The 24,591-nt window shown below is 41.5% G+C and overlaps 1 protein-coding gene across 4 annotated transcripts in view; it reads left to right on the forward strand.

Annotated features, from left to right (window-relative positions):
* syt2a (synaptotagmin IIa) overlaps positions 1-24,591 on the forward strand; it is a 105,411-nt gene that overhangs the window by 61,206 nt on the left and 19,614 nt on the right. For all 4 annotated transcript variants that reach the window (XM_056238361.1, XM_056238360.1, XM_056238359.1 and 1 more), the window contains exons 2-3: positions 13,384-13,605; positions 23,539-23,699. In XM_056238361.1, coding sequence (XP_056094336.1) covers positions 13,410-13,605; positions 23,539-23,699 — 357 coding nt within the window. In that variant the 5' untranslated portion in view covers positions 13,384-13,409. The remainder of the gene's footprint in view (positions 1-13,383; positions 13,606-23,538; positions 23,700-24,591) is intronic.

The following is a 24,591-nucleotide window of genomic DNA, read 5'->3' on the forward strand; positions in this document are numbered from 1 at the left end:
TATTTAGTCTCCCTCGCTGCGCGCGCGGGTCTCTCTCTCGAAATTAAACATTTCAGGGTAAAAACACATCATACAGCTGATAATACTGTATATGTCGCTGCGTGTCAGCCATACAAATCACGAAAAAATTATTTAACCTTTAATTGTTGCTTCAAAGACACAGCATGCCTTGTTGAATTCACCTTACAATAACTTCAATTGAAATTTTGTGTGAAAAAAACTTTAAATAGGCTACAATAAATAAACTACAATATTTATAATTTAATAAGATATGGGGTCTACATTTGGACACAGATTTATCCTTACTATAATTTTGCCTGCTCATCAGGCTGGCTATCCGACACTCTCCATATGAAAGAGGAACATTAACACCTTTGTCCAGCAATGTCCCTCCAACCCCCCACAGGCTATCGGAGTCTGAGGCTGACTTAACACAAAGAGAAGTCGCAATTCACACTTAAATCGCTATTCTAGACAGTGTTGATAATGAAGGAATTAAATGATTTAAGTTACATGTAGCCTAGTGATATTTCTGTCACAAAAGTTAATTACTAAATATTTCATTATTTCAATAATTGATGAAATAAAACTTGTTTGGGCCAGCTTTTTCCAAGCAAAACTAAATATAATCTGAAAAAACGCATGTTAATTTGTTGTCATGAACAAAATGTTCAACTCAATATTAAATTCTACAGGGATTTTTGGATCCTTACAAGGCATGCAATTTGTGAATTAAGTTTTTATTTTATTTTGTATTATTCAAATAAATATCGAAACACGGTGCTTCGTGGTAATGCTGCTAAATTAAATAACATTTATAGAATAATTATGAACTTAAATGAAACAATATCGCAACATTTCGACAAATACATTATATGATTTGTTTTTACATTTTAATTCAGGGCGATTTAGCCTACATAGAGCGAGATTTTCACCCTTGTCTTGTCATTTTCTCATTGGGAAGCGCTTACATTGCATGTTTGAGTAGATCCTCTGTAGGCCTATACTGTTTTTGTCGTTAGCCTATATGAATACAAGTTTACAGTTTTGAACGATGTAAGCCTACTCTTATCTGTATGACCAAAAAATACGGGGGGGATTAAAATAATTCAGCAGAAGCAGGGATGTTTAGACCAGAAGGAAATCCTAGTCCCCCCTGGCAAATCACACTTTACTTAAAACCATGTTTTTAAAAACTCTAGGTTGTGGGGAACAGACCTCTCTGCCATGCGCGCGCATGGTTTGGAGCACAATATCTGTCTCGCATGCACGCTCGCTCTAGATAGATTACGGGATATTTTAACTAATTTGCGGTATAACTAGTCGATCACGAGTGGCTCAACAGGTAGATCTATAGATAAACTATATCTTTTAGGAATTTGACCGACCGGGTTGACACTTCAGCGTGAGAAATCGGGGGTGTGGCGTGAGAGCGTGAGATTTGGGTCAATTGCGTGAGTAGCCTCCTCTCACGCTCAATGCGTGAGAGTTGGCAGCCCTGAAAAAAAAAAAAAAAAAAAATATATATATATATATATATATATATAGGCTATATATAATTAATTTTTACATAACTGCTTTTAAAATTACGATTGGTAGCCTATTATTATTCAGATGCAAAGTCGTTCTGTTGGATAATATTTTTTTTCCTTAGTGTAAAATGGAAATGCATGATAATTGTATTTTATAAATATAAGCAAAAAAAAAAACTATGGTGAAACAAAGTTTTAGAGCTAGACAAATCTAAATAAATATAAAAAATACAGCAGATCTTGTTTGTGCGGGATTTGAACCCGTGTCATCTTGATGATGAACCCTAAGTTCTACCGCTCGGCTATGAATTTTCTCACTGAGAAATATCCAAACGTCTGTTTCTCACATGAGCGATTTTTTCATTTAGCCTGTGAGTGTAGGCCTATACTTTAGCCTTTTACAGTTTTAAAAGATTATATCTTATCTGTATGACCAACAATTACGGAGTAGGCTATAAATGTTTGTTGTAGGCTTATTTGGAAATTACCATAACTTGTAGTATTTCATCCTTAGGCTACAGACATTAGCCCCACTTACGTTTTGCTAAATGTCCCTTTGCGCCACCTGGCGGTCGTTTCGCGAACGACTTTGAAATGCGACTGGTTTATTTTTACCGCGGTGGATGGCTAAAAATGGTATGTGGATGGCTAAAAGGTGTGACTAAAAATGTGCTTTTGGCTTTCATTTATATTTTGATTGTTTGTATATATATACACACTACCGTTCAAAAGTTTGGCGTCGGTACGATTTTAAATACTTTTAAAAGAATTCTCTTCTGCTAACCATGGCTGCGCTTATTTGATTAAAAATACAACAAAAATCAGTTATAGTATTAAGTGTGTGTGTGTGTATACATATTTATTTATTTATTTATATATATATATTGTCCTTGCATTCTTTCTTGTGTGACACCACTGAATGAAAGGCTCATTAGTATGCAGTCTGCTCAGGTGAGAACTGCCTAATTATTCATGAGGGAGTTGGGCCGTTCCGCCCATCCGCATATTGCCTTTGCAAACAAAAAAATGTTTTTCACAATTTAAAACAATCTATTGTTTTATGTGAATGATTAGGCAGAATGATTTTCAGATCAATTCGAAGCAAAAACTCTAGGCGACAACATCCACTAGTCAAAAGTCTTGTGGACAGATATTTAGTATGTTATTTGTGGCCTTATATTAGAAACTTTATTTTTTAGTTTCTTCAATAACCACGCATAAACAATATTCTCTCAACAATACAAACATGTATTAACATGTTGCTCACATATTATGGTAGCCCTGTGTGTGCTATATAGAGTGTAATTTCACCTGTGCCATTAATATGTTTATAAGCAACTGAAAAAAGCAGAAATGTCAGAGCATACCAAAACATCTCAAGGACCCTGAAAACACCTCAGACCCCAGAGGGTTAACATCAATCACACCCCCTCTGTCCAAAACCACACCTCCTAAAGGCATGCCATCAAACCCCAGCAAAATAAATTACAGATGAGAGTGTTTCATATGCAAAGCCCCTATAGAAACACACTGCCATCATTATCAGCCAAAGTCCTCCCTCTCTTAGACAGTAATAAAATTATAAGGCAAAATACCTGCCTTAAGGCAAATTTCATGACTGGGGTTCTCATTCAAGCATTACGAGTGCTGACCCAACCATTCCAGCGGATTTATCCTGCTGAGCCGAAGTGTCACCGGTCAGTGTCTTACATTTGTCCCTTCAGTGAGCCCATACGCTCTTTACAAAAGCAGCACCTTGAATAAATCCCACCATAAAGCAGAAAAGTGGTGTGACAATGCACGTCCACACCATAACTATATTTTTGGGCTCCGTTTTGTTACAGCTGAGGGCCTGAGATAGGGTGAGCTTATTTATGTAGTTTTCTCATGTATGGGATAAAGTCCTGGCAAACGGCTGTGTAAAGGGAATCGGAAGCTAGTTGTGAAGGCTAGAGAGGGCAATAGTCCTTGGTCGTCTGACTGTGACGTTTTAAATTATCTGTCAACTGCAGACTTGTTGAACAGCTGCAGTTTGTCAACATTACGCACACAAGGTTGTGAGGCAGAACAGGCTGAGCTACCAGCTTCAGAGGTATCAGCTACAAACAATGAAAGAACTCATAACAGTGTGACAATTCAAAAGGTTTAGCTGTTACTTAAACTAAATTTATTTTTAGTTTAGAAATGTACCTAGCAGTTTAGCAGTTAGCTGTTCTAAATGTCCAAATAAATCAGTTTATATACATGAAGTATTATATTATAATATAATGTGAAATATATTTATTTAGTAGAACTGCTTTTTATTTGAATATATTTTAAGATGTAATTATTCCTGTGATCAAAGCTGAATTACTATTATATCATTACTAGTATCAATGTTGAAAACAGTTGTGCTACTTTATATTTATGTGGAAAATGTGATATGCTACCATTCAAAAGTTTGGGGTAAAAAAAAAAGTTATACTTTATGCATTAAATTGATCAAAAGTGATAGTAAAGACATTTATAATGCTACAATGTCACGTTTGGTCTGTGTTTCTGTTGGACTTTGAGTTGTTTTTTCAGTGTTTGCTGATCCGTTTCCTTTGTTTGCATTTGTTTCCTTGGTGACTTTTTGCTTGATTATAACACTGCACCTGTTTATCGTTTTTTATTGATTGGTTTGCGTTAGTATGTATTGAGTTTGTTTTCAGTTTGTCTTTGTTCCATAATCTTGCCCTTAAAGGGACAATGTGTACTTTTTTATGTATTTTATTATTTAAAATCAATATTTTTATTCATAAATATGTCCTCAATGGTGTACAAATACCTCTGCCAATTATCTGACTTATCCTCGTAAACGAAGAATTTATTATCTTTATATACATGGGACGGGTAGGTCCACGGAGGCTTCCATGTAGTTCCGCCATCTTGAAAAACTATAATAACAGAAAGGGACAAAAAGTACTAGGCCAACGCGTTTCCACAACGCGATTTCGTTCAGAGCCAGCGTCATGTAACTGAACGCAGCAGAAGCGGAGGAGCAGAGCAGTGCGCTGGAGAAGCTAGGCACTGGAGAGCACAATTCGTTTGAATGCAAAATACATTTTCACCGCTAGATGGGAGAAATTCCTACACAATGTCCCTTTAAAGATTGATTTGTTTCTTTTTGAGTGTCTTAATAAAGAACGCTGCTGCGAATAGATCCAGCTTGTTTTCCTTCTCCGCGTCAGCCAGCTGTGATAGAAATATGAAAACAGCAGCGGTCCAAATCCTCCTCCTCTCCCAGGGGGATCGTTCCCTCGAGGACCATACAAGTGATTTTTTAAACCTGGTTCATCTTGTTAAATATGACGATGACAGCCTCTTCACAACTTCCGACCGTCTCAGAGATTCATTACTATATATATTTTGAGAGTGATTTGTTACTTTTGGAGTGTATTAATAAAGCACGCTGCTGCGAATAGATCCAGTTTTACTTTCTTTAAAATATATTAAAACTGAAAAGAGTACATATTTTATCATATAAATGTGTAAATGTAAGTGTTCCAGACTTTTTGACCAACACTACATGTATGTGCATTTTATGATATTAAGATATTGGTGCTATGGGTGCTATTCAGAAAACAGATGAAATTATGTTGGATTGCTGATAATGATGAAACTTTTTCATTCCCTATGAGAAACCATCTTACTCTCGGTAACTGATCCTGTCAGTAAAAGGGAAGCTTGTCTAATATTTAATGATGCCACACTGGCACATACAAGCATTGTTATGCAAACATAACTGCAAGATTGAAGAAACTAATAAAATGGCTGTGACATTGCTGTGTTTTGGACATAATAAAAATCAAATCAGGACACAATGTCAAACTGTATTCAAGGTCCTTTCATCTAAATACAAGGACACAAAACAATGTTTCTTGTTAATATTATTTTGTTGTTTTGAGCAATATCGTGCACCATGCCATAACTGTGAGCTCTGATTCTGTAGAGACTACCCACTCTCTCTCTAGTTTCTGTTCAGCCAAACGTTTGGCAGGACATATAGCTTTTGTGTTGCCAGAAGTGTCCTGCTATCACGAATAAGTTTACCTCAGTTTGAGTAAGACCATTTACTGTACATAATAGAGGACTTACAGTGATCATTTGATTTATTAGTAACAGTTGTGTCATAATTGGTTATTAGTCTGTTTTTTATTTAATTGTGCATGTTTGTTAACAACAAAAAGGCAGTGAATCTCTCAAAAATTAAAAGTCACCAAGAACAAAAGAAAAAATAAAGAGATTATATTTTGCATGACGAATATCAAGCCTGTGAAGGACCATAAAGATTTATTTTGACATTGTAGCAGTAGCCTATATATGGAAATGTGCTTAATTGTAATATATATATACATATATATACCAAATAAGCACATTCCCACACTTTTAACTGATCATACATATTCCAGATTTTTTATATCTTTTGTTTCCCATTATTCACAGTTGTGATTCTCATTAGGTTATCATTACTGTAATACAGATTTTTTTATAACAGTACAATTACTGTAATTCTATACTTTTAATTAACTAATTCAAAGCTGTGCAGCTTCATAGTTTAAGTTTTTGTGCATTGCTTTTGTTTCATAATAAGAATGAGGTTTTTGCATTACAGTAATGAGAATGGGGAAGGGGGTGAAATGTGTTTAATTGTCATGAAATTAGTGTCCACTGCTAAAGAAAATATCGAATGGGCTTTATTTTCAAAGATCATTTCATTATTTCTTTGTTCTCTTTCTTTTTTTTTTTTTTTGTCTTTTTTCTCTTCTCAAAAATATTATGATTTCCCTCAAAGACTTCATGTAGTCAATATGTAAACTTCAATGTCATAAAATGGATCATCATGGACAATTAGCGTCTTTAAGAAGCAATAGCACGTACAGTGAATGCAAAGTGTTGATGTGTGGATTGCATAGAGAATTTCCTCCCACACTGTACAAGAGAAGTTGGGCTGATGCCTTGAAGCAATTATCATTATGGAATTCAACATTCATATCTAGACGCATCTCCAAAGGTTTGATTTGGTCTGCCAAAAGAGTCCTTTGGAGCAGGTCCATTTCTACTTCTTCTGTTCCTAGATCACTCATCCTGATCCAGATTATTTGTGCTCACTAAAACTTTGAGTAAGTCAAATGTTTCATATCCAGTGAGTTTGTTGGCAAACGAAAAGGACAAAATAAATGGCCATTCTGCTGATTACATCTGATTATTTCTAGACATCATATCCACTCAGAGCAGACTGCTTTATCTGAGCCAGACTTCTATTGTATTTGTATCTGTTTATTTGTTCTGTTGTATTTACAATATGTGCTCTGGCAGTCGCACAGATAAAACAGCAGGAGTATCTCAGAGAGCTGTAAAATCAGTGTGAGTGTAGTGAAGATAATGGGTCCCATAAAAAGCAAAGTGTCTCTTGTCCTCTGAGTGTATGCAGTCACCCCAGTGAAAAGACACGGACACAAGCTTCTCGCACATCTCTATCTCCCTCTATACAAACAGGGGGATGGATCTCAATCTCACTGAGTCCAGTGATCATATCACCATGTTAAACACGCACAAGACACTCTAGAGAAAAGGCAAGTGGAGGAAACGGCAAACATTGCATCACATTTTCATTACGGTCTGATTTAGACAATGAGTTATTATTTCAGCCTCATATGCTCTGTAATCATCTAAATAACTGTCATTGTAATTGCATGAGCATTGCAGGCTTGTCATTATGTGTGTTTGCTGACATCCTAACATAATGGCCTGTTTTTGAAGGTGTTGAGGCCACACCAAGAATGATAACTATTAATACAATGATAACTATTAGATACATCAGCATCAACACCAACGCACAATATCGTTCTGTTTTTTTTTATAAGGGCTTGTCTGCCACTTTAAATGCTGGAGCTCTTTAAAACATGATGGATTCTGATTGGCTGTCAATGTTTTTATCGTTCATCAGCTGGACAAAAATTGTTCTGAAAGTGATTCTAACAATATCATTCTTCTGTGCTGTTATCGTTATAGTTTTGGTGTGGACTCGGCTATTCTTTGACAATTATAAATGATAAATTGAAAACTTTATCGTTATTATTAGAGTTATTATCGTCTTGGTGTAAACGGGCTTTTACAGCTACTGGTGGTGATGATGCATAATAGTGGTGTGATAGTTCAGAGTAATAGTTCACAAGGACTAGATGAGACAATATTTTAACATTATTTTTTATGAAATCGAAATAAATTACTGGAAAAAAATTAGTCTTTTATTCAACTAAATGTGTCCTGCTGGTGTTTGGTTTGTTCACGTTCATGGTTTCATATCTTTTATTTTGAAGTAAGTCATAGTCATGTTTCCTGTAATGTGATTCCCTTGCCCTCATGAGATCTTGCCCTTCGGATCTTTGTGTCATGTGTCATGTTTTGATTGGTTCCTTTGTTTCATGTGTCATGTTCTTATTGGTTCGTTGCTTTCAGTGTACTGTATATAGCCCTCATGTTCCCATTGTCTCTTATCTAGCTTTGTTCATGTACCCGCTGTTAGGTGAGTTTCAAGTCATGTCAAGTTATATAAGGTCATGTCTGCTTTTGTTTATTGCATGGTTTAGTGGTGGGGTGTTTTTTTTTGTCGACTTGCCTAAAGTTGACTATTGTAAAAATTAACCCAGCAGTTTGCCTCCTGTGTCAAGGTGACCAAACCATTGAGGACTATGTTGAGGAGTTCTGTGCTCTTTGCCACAAGGTGGGTTTAATGACATTGCACTAAAAGGTGTTTTTCACAATGGACTCAATGATCATTTGAACTGAAGGCACTGTTCCCAGTTGTTGACCTTGCCGTATTACTGAGCAGTTTCTCATTTACTGTGGAAATTGCGGACGAGGGGTCACACAGTACCCACCACACTAGAGTCCTCCCACGCCAGACTCTCCACACGTCATGACCACGCCAGAGCCTTGTCACGTCATAGCTGCCATGCCATAGCCTGGAGCTTGATCCAACTTTAAACTTACCAATCATGACCATCGTGGTCTCAAGTCCTGGTCTCAAGTCCGGTGCTTCCAAGTCCAGTGATCTCAGCACTTTCAAGTCCGGTAGTCCCTATTCAAGTAGTCTCGGCACTTCCAATGCTGCTGGTTTCAAGTCCAGTGGTCTCCACGTTTCCAAGTCCAGTGTTCCCAAGTCAAAGTCCGGTGGTCCCGGGGATCATCCCTTTGTCCATGGTGCTTTCAATAGTGGCCACAGCTATGTTGTGTGTGTGGGATTCACAAACTTCCCCAGAGGCAGCCGCATCTGCTGCAGCTCCTCCCGAGGCGGTGGCGTCTACTACAGGAAGCCATGTCCACAAACTCATGACAAACTCATGTAATGGCCAGGAGGACTGCCCAGGTCTTTGTTCTGGCCTCCTGATCTCTGGTGGTCTTCTGCTCTTCCATGCCCCCCTGTTCTCCAGTGCTCATTTGATATGGAAGTATGCATCTTTCAGATCTATCGTGACAAACCAGTCCTCGGATCTGGTTTGAGTCACAATCTGTTTGAGTGTCAGCAACATGGAATTGAGTTCCAGCACCGAACACTCCAACAGACGAAGATCTAGAAAATGACGCAGCTCTCCATCCTTTTTTGGAAAAATGAGATAACGGCTGTAAAGATCCGAGGGAATGTCTGGTGAGTACACCTGCTCTATAGCTTTCTTTGCTAACAGGGCCTTTACCTCTTGCTCCATTACCAGAGCTTGCTCGGGATGCACTAACGTGAGCAACACCCCGTTGTAGCCTGGAGGACGAGAACCAAACTGGAATCTGCCTCTTACTACTATCTGCAGAACCCATAGAGATATATTTGGCAGTAGCTTCCACGCTGCCAGAAAATCTACCAAGGGATCCAGCCCCTCGAGGCTGGCCTCTGGTGTAGTTGAGAGAGACTGTTTTCGAACCCCCCTCAGAGGGCGCGAGTCTGACGCAATGTCGAGTTGACACTGCGCCAGAGGCTCGCTGGAGAACGCTGCGCCCCAAAGCACCATCGGTGGCGGGGTTGGCAGAACGGTCCCGTGAGGACACCAAGATGGGCGCCGTATAATGAGGTGTACACCGTTCCACCCCGGTTGGGGCTGCCCTCACTGGTCTGACGCCGGTGGCGCCATTTCTTTTGAGCCGAAGCCTTCTCAGCGTGAAGAACGGCCCTCGGAACCGACTTATGCTTCGAAGGCTTTTCTCACTAGATTAGAAATAGATTCCTTTAATGGTTTAGTGAGAGAAGCCGACGCCTTCAGGGACGATGCTGAACCGGGAGACAGATAGCTCGCAAGCGTCTGTTCTACCCGGGGCATCGCCCCATATCCATACTCTCTCAACCCCCTAATATCTGAATATAGATATAGATGAGAGGTTTTTCCCATGATCTAGACAGCTCGCTTAGCAGATCAGAAAAAAATGGAAGGCGCCGTGATGGGGGTGAAACAATAGAGGGAAGGAAGCGCTCGTTTAATTTATTTTTATTTTTAGGACGAGAGCCCTTTTCCTCTGAGGGCCATTCAATATTTAATTTATCTACAACCCAAGTAATCACCTCCACCAGCTCCTCATACTCTGGGGAAAGAGATGGCGATCCTCTTCCCCCCTGATTGTGTCACTTTCAATGCCCAGCACATCTACCTCCTCGGAGGTAAAGCACTAAAGTATTGGTCTCTCTCCCCGGGCGGGCTTCCGAATGGAGAGAGAGCAATGGATCCCTCGGGAAAGGGAGGAGAAAAGATCCTCGGACCCGTCTCCAACCCCGTAAAGAGATCCATTTGCAATCCCCAGGAATGCAATCTCCGCGCTGTCTCGGCAGACGCGGGTCCTGCACCCTGAGAACCGCGAGCCGAAAAGTGACAGGCGGGAGCGGATCATGCGAAGCGAAAGCTTCTCACAATGTTGGCAATCAGCCCCCTCGAAGGCTGATTACCGCATGCTCCACTCCCAAACACAGCACACAAAGCTTGTGTGTGTCCCACTTGTTAAATAACGCGAGCAGGGAGAAACACAGAGTCTGTGCAATTGTTTCGCCATAGTGTTTATATATATATATCAGACAGACAACAGTAAATATAACAGACAGATTGACACAGATCGCTTGCTGAGGCAACAGAAGCTAATGCCGGTTGCACCGGATGCGCTTTTATCTCTTCCTGGTCATGACGACACCCGCCCGTGACGCTCATTCCATCCATTGGGCTAGTTGACATAGATGCTTCAGACACATTCACACTGGAAGCTTTCCCAAAGCGTCATCGACGCATTGCGAGTTCTCTGGAAAGGGAACGTGAATCTCTGAAAACGATGACATAATGCACATGCATATAATGTGTTCAGTCTTTAGTGTTTCATCGCCATCTAATGGCCTGGCAGCAGAATACAGCGTTTTAGTCGTTTTCGCGGATCCTTGTGAATGGGGATCGTTTTGACAATGGTGTCGTCTCTATGCGGAAATCTCAAAGGAAAACTCAAAGGAAAAAGAGTTATTTTTCTGTGGTCACGAGAGTTGATAGATGAGTGTTCACTGGATGAACAGGCTAATTTAATTGATTGTAACATTAATTCTGCAACATCAAGTTAATTCTATTAACTGATCCAAATATTTATAATTAACTATGAGTTATAATTAATTATTCATATTTTCCTTGAGCTAATCTTAAACAATGTCTTGTTTTCATTGGTTCCTTTGTTGCATGTGTCATGTTCTCATTGGTTGTCATAGTTATGTGTTCCCCTGTATCTGAATTTGTCTATCATTTTCCATGTTGAGCATTTACATCATTTTACTGCAACCCAGTTGAAATTACCTTGGGATCGTTTAATCGGCCAATTTCCGTAAATCACAGGTCTCTTTCTTTCCACTTTGAATTAGTAATATCTTATAATTGGACAGCTGTGGGCTGGTTGCAAGCTGTTCAAACAAGTGCATTATTTGTCAGTATTTGTTAATTCTTGAAACTGATCCAGGCTCTGAGACATGGGGTGAATTCGGAATCGCATTCTACTCCTACTATTTCTGTCATAGAAAGATATTGTAAAAGTAGTACCAGTAGTATACTAGAATGCGGTTCCGAATTCAGCAATTGTTTAAATATGTCAGATACAACAGCTTCATACCGCAAATTCTTCTTATATCAATTCAGAGGCAGGGGTTATTGTTCTGATATTAGTCACTAAAAACTCAGTATGTTTTAGAAGAAAATACTATTTCAGTCTGTCTACTGTTAATTCAGTGTGTTACTTGCTGTTTCTTTGTAAAAAATTGTCAAATTTACTTTACTAAAAATGTCTTCAAAGCAAATAGAATAGTATCTAAATAATTTAATTTTCAGTATACGTATTTTAGTTATTTTTAAAGATTTTAAGTTGATTAATGTGTCTTTAATTTTTCTTTTCTTAATTGCAAAATAGATATTTCTTGTTTTATGCTTAAATGTAGCAACATTTTGAGAGGTTTATGTTTAAAACAATAACTTAACTGCTTCTTAAATTATTCAAACATATTTTTTATTCTATTACTGTTTATACACAGGCTTAAGTACGCAGCCTGTTTTTAAGTGTATTTTCTTCATTGAATTGACAATCTTCAGGGGGACAAATTAACTTCTGCTTGAGTGTGAATGTCAGATGTTTTCATTCAGATTCGCAGGTGTTGAAGTGGCATTAATCAAACTGGCGTTCTCGAGAGGCTGTTGGCTTCAGCTCTGACTCACAGTGGCGGTTTCTATCCTTCTTTGCATCTTCTCTTTTGTTAGCTCCTCCTGCAGTCTGTCTGTGGGCCACTTGACTTATGCAATGTCAGATTGCATAACTGCAGCATAGCGCATTTTGCCATACATTCTTAGTGCAGGAATGGGACCTCGAATAATAAAATGGCTTATCCCCTGAATTGTCAGCTTCATTAAATTATTCAGGCAATGCAATGGGTACGGACAGGCTCTCCACCACTGGAGCAGAGAATTGACGCTTGAGAAATGAGAAATCCTTTTTGTTTGCCTATATCTCTGTGTTTTTAATGAAATCAGAGGGCTAAGTCTCCTTTCATTATGTTTACCATTCCTTGCGGCACGGATGGACCGGTTTCTGTTGAGTCATCTGGAACTTTGAAGCAAGAGTTTTATTTTTTATTTTTTTTATGCCTAAACCTACGCTTCCATCTGATATTTTCTATGTGGCAGGAATAAAGTAAACAATTTTAACAGACACTTTTGCACTCATACAAATGAGTTTCATACTTTTACCTCTGAGAGAAACTAGAAAAGTAAATTTCTAGTAAAAGGTGAAAGCTGTCCTGCCATGTGACAATATTTAACATAATATATTGCAATTATCTATGTTTATATATATATAAATATACATATTTGCTTAAAAATATAAGAAAGTCTATTTCCAAAAATGTTGTCCTTTGAAGTAACAACAAAAAAAAAGATTATTTCAGGGCATAAAACCAGGCCACTTTTCATGTTTGTTGGCTGAAATAAATGAGCATTTTATTTCCTGCATTAATTAGATTAAATAAATTGATAATATTTATAACCCTAAACCTAATGTTCATTTATTCAATCCTTCCCTACACTATTACTGATGAAATCCACTTACTGACAGGTAGCACATCACCTTTCACATTATTGGGTACAATTCAATAATCAATAATCAAGAGATCTGAGAGTATATGTCATATTATGTTGACCGTTGCAAATCTACAACTGTCTATGCTGGCAATGCATGTGCATGTTAAATGGAGTAAGTCGTTTCATTCCGTTTCCATCAAAGAGGATTCAGAAACATCTCATCACACTCATTTCATCTTGACTTTCTCTTTCTCCATCAGGGTTTCTGTTGGCGTAGCCATCAAGCATGAAGTGGAATTTGTTAAAGAAGAAACCTGCGGCCATGGTTGGCCCCGAGCCCACCGGTGCCAGTGTCCTGACAATGGCCCCAGTTGTTTCTACACCTGCAGACAACTCCACCGAGAATCAGGGCCCAGTCAGCAAGAATGATGTCTTTGGTGACATCAAAAACAAGTTCCTCAATGAGATGGACAAGCTTCCACGTGAGTATATGACTATATGGGTCAGATTTACTAACAGCTTGCGCCAGCACAAACCCTCTTTCGGCGTTAAAAAACTACTGTCAGGATTTACTAAAGACACGCAGTGAAAAATTTGCGCTGAAATGGCGTGGACACAGTAATTTTTGCGGGCTGACATTATTGCATATGCATTTGTAGGAGTTTCCCTTTCAGATGCAAAATTTTTGGGAGGAGAGTTTTTAAATGAATCACACAAAGGGATTTACTAAGTTTTGCGCTCGTCAATTTACAGGTATTTGAAGCATTATTTACCACCCAAAAAACATGTCTTAAACCAGACGCTAACTGTAGATTGTGTTGGTCATTATGGAAATGTGTCCTTTAATGTGTCTCACGCTAATTTGCCCTTTTTAGTAAATCTGGCCCTAGATGTGGTGCAGTGTGATTTTATGCATTTCAAAATTCCTGATCAGATACTGACATTTCTGACTCAAGCTCCAAACTCAGCTCAGAGCTCCTGACTCTGTTTTTTAGTGTGTTGCATCTTTTCTAACTAAATGTGATGTGATCTGGGAAAACCCACCACATGGAATATCAAGCCCTTTCCAAATCTGTTTTTATTTTTTTCATAGCTTGTTGGTAGCAAAAGTTATGTTTATCTGAAGTTGGCTTTGATTTTCAGGAACGGAATTTTGAGGAAAACAGGTTTAATTAACTGGCACTCTTTTTTTATTGCCTTTTTTCATATCACATATTTTAATCATCATAAATTAGGTATCATTTGAAAGCTTACAAACTCAAAAATTCATCCTGTGAGTTCATTATGACATCATTTAGGGCACTGTCATCCCCAGGAATTAGCAGATTGAGGCGAGCAAGATCATTTAAGTGAGCAGCTATTTCAGACTCTGTTGTTCTCTTGTTCTCCTCCATCTCGAGATAACGTTATAAAACTGCGTGTCGTTACAGTTTAAACAGGATTGTCGCGAAATGCGCACTGATACACCTTCGCTGTACATGATACTGTATGTGGTTTATTTTGATAGGTAGTGTTAAGAGACGGACAGGTATGGGCGATCAGTGGCGGATTTAGCAAATTGGGGGCCCAAGGCGAAGGTAGTATGGGGCCCCCCATCCGATCTTTAAAAGAGAACGAAAAAAAATGTTTTTTCAGAATTTAAAAAAATAAAATTTAAATGGCACTTTCTGGAGAGTTTTGTGCAAAGAAATATAGAAAAAAAGTAGGTCTAGCAAGTCTTATATTTCTGTAATTCACACAGATCAAACACAAATATACTGACTGAATAGATTGCTAGTTGAGAAACACTGCTTTAATTAATGTTTTTATGATGACTTTGTGAAAGGTTAACTAAACAGCATGAGCCGTCTTCCTGCTGGCTAGTAAGTTATTTGGCAAATTTCATTCATACAGATCTGTATTATGCTATAGTTTCTGATAGTGTTATTATACATTTCTTACAGATAATCACGATGATCATTGCGTTTGTCTTACCGAATGTGGTAGCTTAAATGCAATTACAGTTTGTCTATAAGCTTTTTTTTTATTAATGCCGACAGTAAAATGTTGCCAGATATTGCTACGAAAAACAAGAAAAAAAAAATAATAATAATCCGAAATAATTCGGATTATTATCTTTTGGAAATAAGATTAATATATCATTAACCCTAACATGCAACTTTCCACTTTAATAACTTCCTAAAGTGTCACATTAAATCAGAAAAACAGGTCCAGAAGACTACTGCCACCTTTCCATTAGGTGGATCTGGCAACACTGGATCTGGCACCCGCGCGCGCCCTCACTCACAACGCGCTCTCAAGCCCCGTTCACTGCGCTAGCTTCTCGCAGCAACATGAATTGCAAACACTCATATGAGGTGGTTTAAACGGCTAATTAATCATTCAGAGAGCTTGACATTTTATTTTTGAATGTAAAAAATGACAGAGTTCCGGACCTCGGCCACCTCATAGCTGGCTACGACCATGGACTTGTAACATATCGTTAGCACATACCGGGTATCACAAAAAAGTTTGTTACCTTCTGCAATTTTGCTAAAAACGTTTTGCTTTCCTCCCGCTTCCTGCTTTTTCAGCACCGCTTGAGTAGCTTATCTGTCTGTCACTCTGTAGCCTACACTGTCTGTCAATCACTTCTTTTTCTCCGTCAGTTTTTTGGCGCATTACAGCCTTGTCACTTACACTCAGAAAGTGAGATAATGGAATAGTCCAATGTAGTGAGGTGGAGGGCCCTCTCCTGTCTGCGACACTAATGATTTGATGCCTTTTTTCGCAAATGTTTTTTTAGAAATATATAATTTGCGAAAAGTAAAAAAACAAACAAAACTTAAGTAGAATTTAATGGGGCATTTTGGGGGCCCCTAGGTAGCTCGGGGCCCAAGGCAATTGCCGACCTTTGCCTAATGGTTAAGTCCGCCCCTGTGGTCGATTGTTTGCACCTTCGCCGGGCGTGAGGGAAATGGTCGCATTAGAGAAAGAAAGTACTTTCAGCTTCCCACTATAAATCGCTATTTTTCTCCACTAAACAAGGGAATTTTGCCAATATATTTTCAGAGATAAGAGACAAGATGTTATAGAATAATAATTTACTGGAAAAAAAATTTGGACAAAAGACTGACATTCAAACTATTTTCTGATCTTCCTGAAAACGTCTCAGGTTACTACTGTAACCATAGTTCCCTGAGAAAGGGAACGAGACGATGCGTCACTTGACGCTTTGGGAACGCCCCCAGCGTGCATGCGTCTGAGCATCAATGTCAACTAGTCCAATGGAAAGAATGAGCGTCACGGGCGGGTGACGTCATGACCAGGAAGGGATAAAGGCTCACCTGGTGAAACGCGGCATTAGCTTCAAAAAGTCGAAGCAAGCCGATCACAGGGAAGCAGGAAGTATGGCAGGGTGACGCATCGTCTCGTTCCCTTTCTCAGGGAACTATGGTTACAGTAGTAACCTGAGACGTTCCCTTTCGAGGGAACTCGCGATGCGTCACTTGACGCTTTGGGAACGAGAATACCCAAAACGCCAGAATTCCAAGTACCTGAGTGTCAGTCTGTTGGAACTAAGCACTAAGCACCTGAGAACCTGGGGCAGCATCCAGGTCCAAACTGTAAAACCTGACGAATGTGAGCGGTGAGGACCAGCCTGCCGCATCACAAACGTCTTGGAGGGAAACCCCAAATAACAAGGCTTTAGAGGCCGCCATACCCCTCGTTGAGTGAGCTCTGACCACCAAGGGACACGGATGGTCAGAGTACTCGTATGCAAGTGAAATAGCCTCGACTATCCACTTGCTAACCGTCTGTTTAGAAGCAGGAAGACCCTTCTTAGGTGATCCAAAGCAAATAAATAACTGGTCGGACTTCCTCATAGAAGATGTCCGATGAACATAAGTATCCAGTGCTCGCACTGGACACAAGAGGTTCAGCCTTTCCTGGTCCGCAGATGTAAAAGGAGGAGGACAGAAAGCCTGCAGCACGATAGGCCTCGGAATCAAGGTCGGCACCTTAGGGACGTATCCCTGTTTTGGATATAAGAATGCCTTGACCATCCCCGGTGCAAACTCAAGGCAAGTGGGGGAAACCGAAAGGGCCTGAAGGTCTCCAACTCTCTTAAGGGACGAAATAGCTAGCAGAAAGATAGTCTTAAGGGTAAGAAATTTCTCTGAAACCGAATCTAAGGGCTCGAATGGAGCCCTAGACAGGCCTTCTAGTACTATTGCCAAATCCCAAGCTGGCACCCTAGTGCGAGTTGCAGGCCTCAGCCTCAATGTGCCACGAAGGAAACGTGTAATCAGGGGGTCTCGACCCAACGATGTACCCCCAACCAGGGCGTGGTAAGCCGCAATGGCCGCCACGTAAACCTTAAGTGTGGAAGGACATAAACCTGACGTAAAGCGCTCCTGCAAGAACTCGAGTACTGTGTTCACAGAACAGTTAACCGGATCCCACTGATGTCGGTGACACCATACAGAAAAAACTTTCCATTTCAGCGCATATAGTTTCCTAGTAGCTGGAGCTCTGGAGCTTAGGATGGTCTCAGCAGCCTCAGCTGAGAGACCACTCTCTATGAGTTGGGCCCCCTCAGAGGCCAAACCCACAGGTTCCAAATCTCTGGTCGAGGGTGAAATATTGTGCCCCCGGCCTGAGACAGAAGGTCTCTCCTGATCGGGATCTCCAAGGGAGGACCGTCTAAGAGATGGATCAGGTCCGCAAACCAGATCCGACTCGGCCAGCGTGGTGCTACAAGCAGTAGGCTTATTCCGTACTGGCGGACTCGTTCCAGAACTCCTGGGAGCAGAGCAACAGGGGGAAATGCGTACAGACGTAGCCTCGGCCACGTCTGCACCATAGCATCCAGCCCCAGGGGGGCTGGGTGAGTAAGGGAGAACCAAAGTGGACAGTGCGTCGTGTGCTGAGACGCAAACAGATCCACCTCTGCTTGGCCGTAAAACTCCCAAATTTTCTCCACCGCCTTCTCGGGGTGGAGTCTCCAGTCCCCTGGCCTCAGCTCCTGCCTCGACAGGATGTCTGCCCCCACATTCTGGTCCCCAGGAATATACACTGCCCTCAGGGAGAGTACCTTCCCCAGAGACCACAGGAGGATCTGGTGCGCCAGTTTGCAGAGCGGACGCGACCGCAGACCCCCCTGACGGTTCAGATAAGAGACCACTGATGTGTTGTCTGTTCGTACAAGCACATGATGGCCCCTCAGGTCTGGGAGAAACTGTCTCAACGCATTGAAGACAGCCATCATCTCCAGGCAATTGATGTGCCACGAAAGATGATGACTTTTCCACAGACCCTGAACCGAGCGGCCTTCCATTACCGCTCCCCAGCCGGTGAGGGAAGCATCTGTCGAGATCGTAACACGATGGCAAAGAGCTCCCAATACCGGACCCTGGGTTAAGAACCAATGTTTCCTCCATATAATTAAGGCACGAAGGCACCGCCGCGTGACCTTGATCATACGAAGTGGGTTTCCCCTCGGGGAGAACCCTCTGGTCCTTAGCCACCACTGTAAAGGTCTCATGTACAGCAGGCCAAAAGGAATCACGTTGGACGCTGCCGCCAAGAGACCCAACAGTCTCTCGAACTGTTTCACAGTGCGTGACTGGCCTAGCTTTAGCTCTTTGGTGGCTGTCAGGATAGCAGCTACACGAACGGGCGATAGAGTGGCCCGCATCGTCACTGAATCCCATACCACACCAAGGAAAGTGGTTCTCTGTACTGGAGAAAGAACACTCTTCTTGGCGTTGAGCCTCAACCCCAACATCTGCATATGGGCGAGAACGACACCTCGGTGCCGAACCGCCAACTGCTCTGATTCCGCCAGAATCAGCCAGTCGTCGATGTAGTTCAGAATACGTATGCCCTGAAGCCTGAGAGGGGCTAGAGCTGCATCCACGCATTTCGTGAACGTGCGGGGTGATAAAGCTAGACCGAAAGGAAGAACCCGATATTGGTATTCTTTGCCCCCGAAAGAAAACCTTAGGAACTTCCTGTGCTGAGGGAGGATGGAGATATGGAAGTAGGCGTCCTTCAGATCTATCGTGACAAACCAGTCCTCGGACCTGATTTGAGTCACGATCTGTTTGAGTGTCAGCATCTTGAACTTGAGTTTCTGTACTGAACGATTCAACAGACGAAGATCTAAAATGGGACGCAACCCCCCATCCTTTTTTGGAACAATGAAATAACGGCTGTAAAAACCCGACTCTCTGTCGGGTGAGTACACCTGTTCTATAGCTTCCTTTGCTAACAGGGCCTTTACCTCTTGCTCCATTACCAGAGCCTGCTCGGGATGCACCACTGTGGGCAGCACCCCGTTGTAACGAGGAGGACGAGAACCAAACTGGATTCTGTATCCTTTCTCTACAATCTGCAGGACCCAATGAGAAATATTCGGCAGAAGCTTCCACGCTGCCAGAAAATTTACTAAGGGAACCAGCCTCTCGAGGCTGGTCTCTGGTGTTATCGAGACAGCCAATTCCGGAGCCTGAAACATAATGGCAGGAACTACCTGAACTGGCCGCTCTAAGGCCCCCCTCAGAGGGCGCGAAACCGATGCTGTGCCGCAGCATAGCATCAGCGACTCGCTGGAGACCGCTGCGCCCTGAAGCACCAAGGGTGGCAGGGTTGGCAGAACGGTCTCGTGAGGACCCCGAAATGGAACGGGCACCGTATAATGAGGTGTACACCGCTCCACTTCGGTCGGGGCTGTCCTCACAGGCCTGATGCATGAACATCAGGACCTTTTTTTTTTTTGAACCGAAGTCTTCTTCGCCTGAAGAACGGTCCTCAGATCCGGCTTCGACTTAGAAGACTTCGGTTGAGAGGGTTGCGTCCGTCTCCAGTCTCTACGTGGAGGTGCACGAGACGCAACACTCTCTTTCTGATGCACACGATATGATGAGCTCGACGGCTGGGGCTGCTCACGCCCAGCAGTCCCAGGGGGCTGGACCCGGCGAGGGATAAACTTTTTAAAAACGTCCGCTTGTTTCTTTGACTCCTGAAATCTCTCGACGACCGCGTGGACTGCGTCGCCGAAGAGACCAGAAGGTTCAAGCGGAGCATCTAATAAAAAAGCTCGATCTTTTTCTTTAATTTCAGACAGATTTAACCACAAATGTCTCTCAGTAGCTACCAAGGCTGCCATAGACCGCTCAATTGCTCTGGCGGTCTCCTTAGTAGCCCTGAGAGAAAGATCGGTAGCCCGACGAAGTTCACGAATATCGTCATGACTGACTCCCTCACTACTATCCAGATCCCCCAGCAGGTCAGCTTGATAAGCCTGGAGCACTGCCATAGTATGCAGACATGCTCCAGCTTGACCTGCTGCCGTATAAGCTTTGCCCACTAACACCGAAGTGGCTTTAAGCGGTCTAGTGGGCAAAGCCGAGGCTTTCAGAGACGATGCGGGACCAGGGGAAAGATAACTGGCTAAATTCTCTTCCGCCTGGGGCATCGCCTCATAACCATACTCTTTCAGCCCTCTTATTCTCGAATAAGTGTTAACATGAGGGCTGAAAAGACGTGATGAGTATGGTTTATTCCACGATTTAGAAATTTCATTGTGCAAATCGGGAAAAAATGGAAGCCCTCGTGGTGGAGATAATGTGGTGGAAGATAAAAAGCGCTCATCTAATTTGCTTTTAGGACGAGCGCCCTTCTTCTCAGATGGCCATTCAATATTTAAATTTCTCTACAGCCCGCGACATAACATCCACCAGCTCATCATATGCTGGGGAAATAAATTGTGAATCTCTTTCCCCCATGTGTGTGCTTACACTCTCCACACTCATCGCATCAACCTCCTCGGAGGAAGAGCAATAAAGTAATGGAGGGCTCTCTCCCCGGGCGAAAGAAACCGCAGAGCGTGCTTCCGACACCGGGGAGAGAGCACTGGATCTCTCGGGTAAAGAAGGAGAAAGAGCCCTCGGACCCGTCACCAACCCCTCCGAAAGATCCTTTTGCGATCCCCAGGAATGCATTCTCCGCGCTGCCTCAGCAGACGCGGGTCCTGATCCCTGTGGATCGCGAGCCTGCCCACTCTCTTTATCAAAGAGTGACAGGCGAGAGCGGAGCATGCGAAGCGGTAACATCTCACAATGCTGGCACTCAGCCCCCTCGAAGGCTGAGACCGCATGCTCCACTCCCAAACAAACGACACAAAGCTCGTGTGTGTCCCCACCCGTTAAATAACGCGGGCAGGGAGAAGCACACTGTTTGTACACTTGTTTAGTTTCCATCCTTTTCCGCAACAGACAACAGTAAATAGACAGAGACAAAATGACACAGATCGCTTGCTGAGACGCAGAAGCTAATGCCGCGTTTCACCGGGTGAGCCTTTATCCCTTCCTGGTCATGACGTCACCCGCCCGTGACGCTCATTCTTTCCATTGGACTAGTTGACATTGATGCTCAGACGCATGCACGCTGGGGGCGTTCCCAAAGCGTCAAGTGACGCATCGCGAGTTCCCTCGAAAGGGAACGCCCCAGCGCGACATCTGACGGGTTTTCCCAGATCGCATCACAAATGGACCGTGTCAGACAGTACTGTACTGCCTAGATTTAGCAACTGCATAGCAACCACTCAGAACACAGTAGCAATATTAGCAACCATAGAAACATCCTATAAACCATCTAGCAATGCCGTAGAAAGTGGCCACAACACCCTAGAAACCACCCAGAGCTACCTAGCAACTGCAGAGCAACCACTCAGAACACCCTAGCAATGCCCTAGTAACCATGGAACAACTTCGAAACCACAGAGCAACACCCTAGAAAACAACCACAACACTCTAGCCGCCACCAGCCAATGGACTAGAAACCATCTGGAACAACATATCAACACCCTGGTAATGGCCTAGCAACCACCTAACAACACTCTAGTGACCACTCGGAAGATCCTAGTGAAACCCTAGCTGCCACTAAGTACATCCGTGCAATGCCCTAATAAACAAACACAACACCCTTGCTGCAATCTAGCAATAGAAACTATTTTTACAGAAACTGCCCCAGACTAAAGATATTAATGTCCACTCTTGTAGACATTCATTTAAGGCATTAGTCAACTATTCACACGTTTATATTAATTTAATTACTTCAATATATACTGGAGGGAATACTAAACCTTAATGAACCTTTAATATATATATATATATATATATATATATATATATATATATATATATATATTAGACATATTGTAGTCTATTCCAAGCTCAAGCACGCATAAAGCTTGCCGCAAAGCACTGGCAAAAGGTTGTGAATGTGTCCGAATAAAATAGCAAGGAGACATTTTATTTATTAATAATCTAGTGTTTTCTGAGTAAGTGTCAGATGCAAACGTGAAGTTGACTATGCTGACCCCTTACAAAAATTGCCCATGGTTTTACTACACATAAAACCAACAAAAAAAACATGGTTAAACCATGGTAAATGCACCTTTCATACAAATGACATAATCAGAGAGTGTTTTTAATTCTACTTGGTTTGTTGGAAAGTAGACATTTCAAGCTTTCTATAGATGTATTTCCTCATGTCTGTGAAGCAAGTAGCCTATACTCTGAGTTTCGGTTCAGTTTTGAGATATGCTCCATTCCACAGTAAAAGTATATATATATATTTTAATTCGGATAACGAATTACTCTTATCTTTACGACCAAAAATGCCAAAGTATATAAAGTTGTTTCCGCTGTTGTCAGGAATGAATAGAGGCGCCAGAGCGATCACTTACACGTCATGCTGTAATCGCGCTAATACTTTAGCTTCCACACTCCGAACAAACACTTGGATGTGCGCCTAATAGTAGCGCACATTTATCTAGGTTAACGTTAGAGCGAGTGACCAAGTAAAGTTGCAACTACTTGCATGTTTCAATAATAAGCCATATTTGAGGTCGGTGAATTATAGGCGAACGTTTGGATTTCCTGCCCGGCATATTGTAATTACCTCAAGGACTCGCCATTAACGATCTGTCCCTCACGGACTGCGTGACTTCGCCACTTCCTGTGGAGTTTTTATTGTTGTTGTTGTTGTTCTGCGACTAAACAACTAATACAATTTTGGTCGATTAAGCCACTTCTCATCGACTAATGTTTAGTCGACTATTAGGGGGCAGCCCTACTAGAAATCCAGAACTGTATAGCAACCACTCATAATACCCTAGCAATGCCCTAGCAACCATCTAGAACATCCTATCAACCACCTAACAATGCCCTAGTGATCTCCAAGAGTAAACATGAGTAGTAGCAACTGCTTAGCTTCAGTGGGAAACCAGTCTCGGGCAACAGGGTGATTGCTGCTGGCAAGTTAAGTCATGGTCCTGTTCTGTATTGATTAAGGGCTTTTATGGCCCTGATAAATCTAGATTTGTATTTACAGCCCCTTATTCTCTGTCTTTCTCTCACTTTTAGTGCCTCCCTGGGCCATCATCGCCATCGCCATCGTAGCTGTGGTCCTCATTCTCACCTGCTGTTTCTGCATCGTTAAAAAGACCTGCCTTAAGAAGAAAAAAAACAAGAAGGGAAAGAAAGGGAAGGGAGAGATGGGCATGAAGAACATGAAGGGAGGAGAGGTACGACCACCCGACACCAGCTCTTCAGCCTTAAAGGGATTGTTCACCCCAAAATGAAAAACTCTATCATCAAACAGTACTCGCTCATTCTGATTAAGCCTTTCTCATTACATAAAATGAGATGTCACACAAAAAGTCCAAGTACTTTAGTTCTTTTAGAGACAATAAAGAGGGTCATTCATAATGCCAAGCACCAAAATGATATGGAAAACAATGTTATTTTGAGATCACTGAGATACTATTATTATTTTATTAAGATTTTGAATTAGGTTTTATTTCAGATTTTAAGTAATTTAGTAAAAGTTTTTAGTTATTTTGTTGTATGTTTATGGTATTTTTATAGTTTTTCAATATGTCTATATAGTTGTTTTTTTAATGATTATTTTAATTGTTTAGATTTAGTTATTTTTCCACATCAACTTGGCAATTAGTTTACCTAAGTGTTTAAAGTTTTATTTTGTTAATGAAACTAAAGTGTTTTTTTGTCTGTGTGTGTGTGTGTGTGTGTGTGGTATTTACATTTAGTTAACTATAATAACCTTTTAAGAAAATAACATAAAGTATCATACATTTAGATGAAAACAGCTTACACCGTTAATCACACCAACCTGGTGCTTTTCTGTCCTTTCGGAGCTAGGCAGTAAAAATCCAACCCGATCTCACGGCAATTCGTTCGTATTTTACGAGGTGGCTAATTTTTACGACCTCACTCGTACGAATTCTTGTACTTATTTTACGAGTTGCCCAATTCATATGAATTTGTATGAATGACCTAGCCCTGACCCCGCCCCTAAACCTACCTGTCACTGGGGTTTAAAAAAATTAGCAACCTCGTAAAATACGTACGAATTGTTCGTGAGATAGCGTTGAAAAATCACCATTCACTCATTGA

This window comes from Rhinichthys klamathensis, unplaced genomic scaffold (genome assembly GCF_029890125.1).
Source record: "Rhinichthys klamathensis goyatoka isolate OS25496 unplaced genomic scaffold, OSU_Roscu_1.1 h1tg000521l_1, whole genome shotgun sequence".
NCBI classification, from domain to species: Eukaryota; Metazoa; Chordata; class Actinopteri; order Cypriniformes; family Leuciscidae; genus Rhinichthys; species Rhinichthys klamathensis.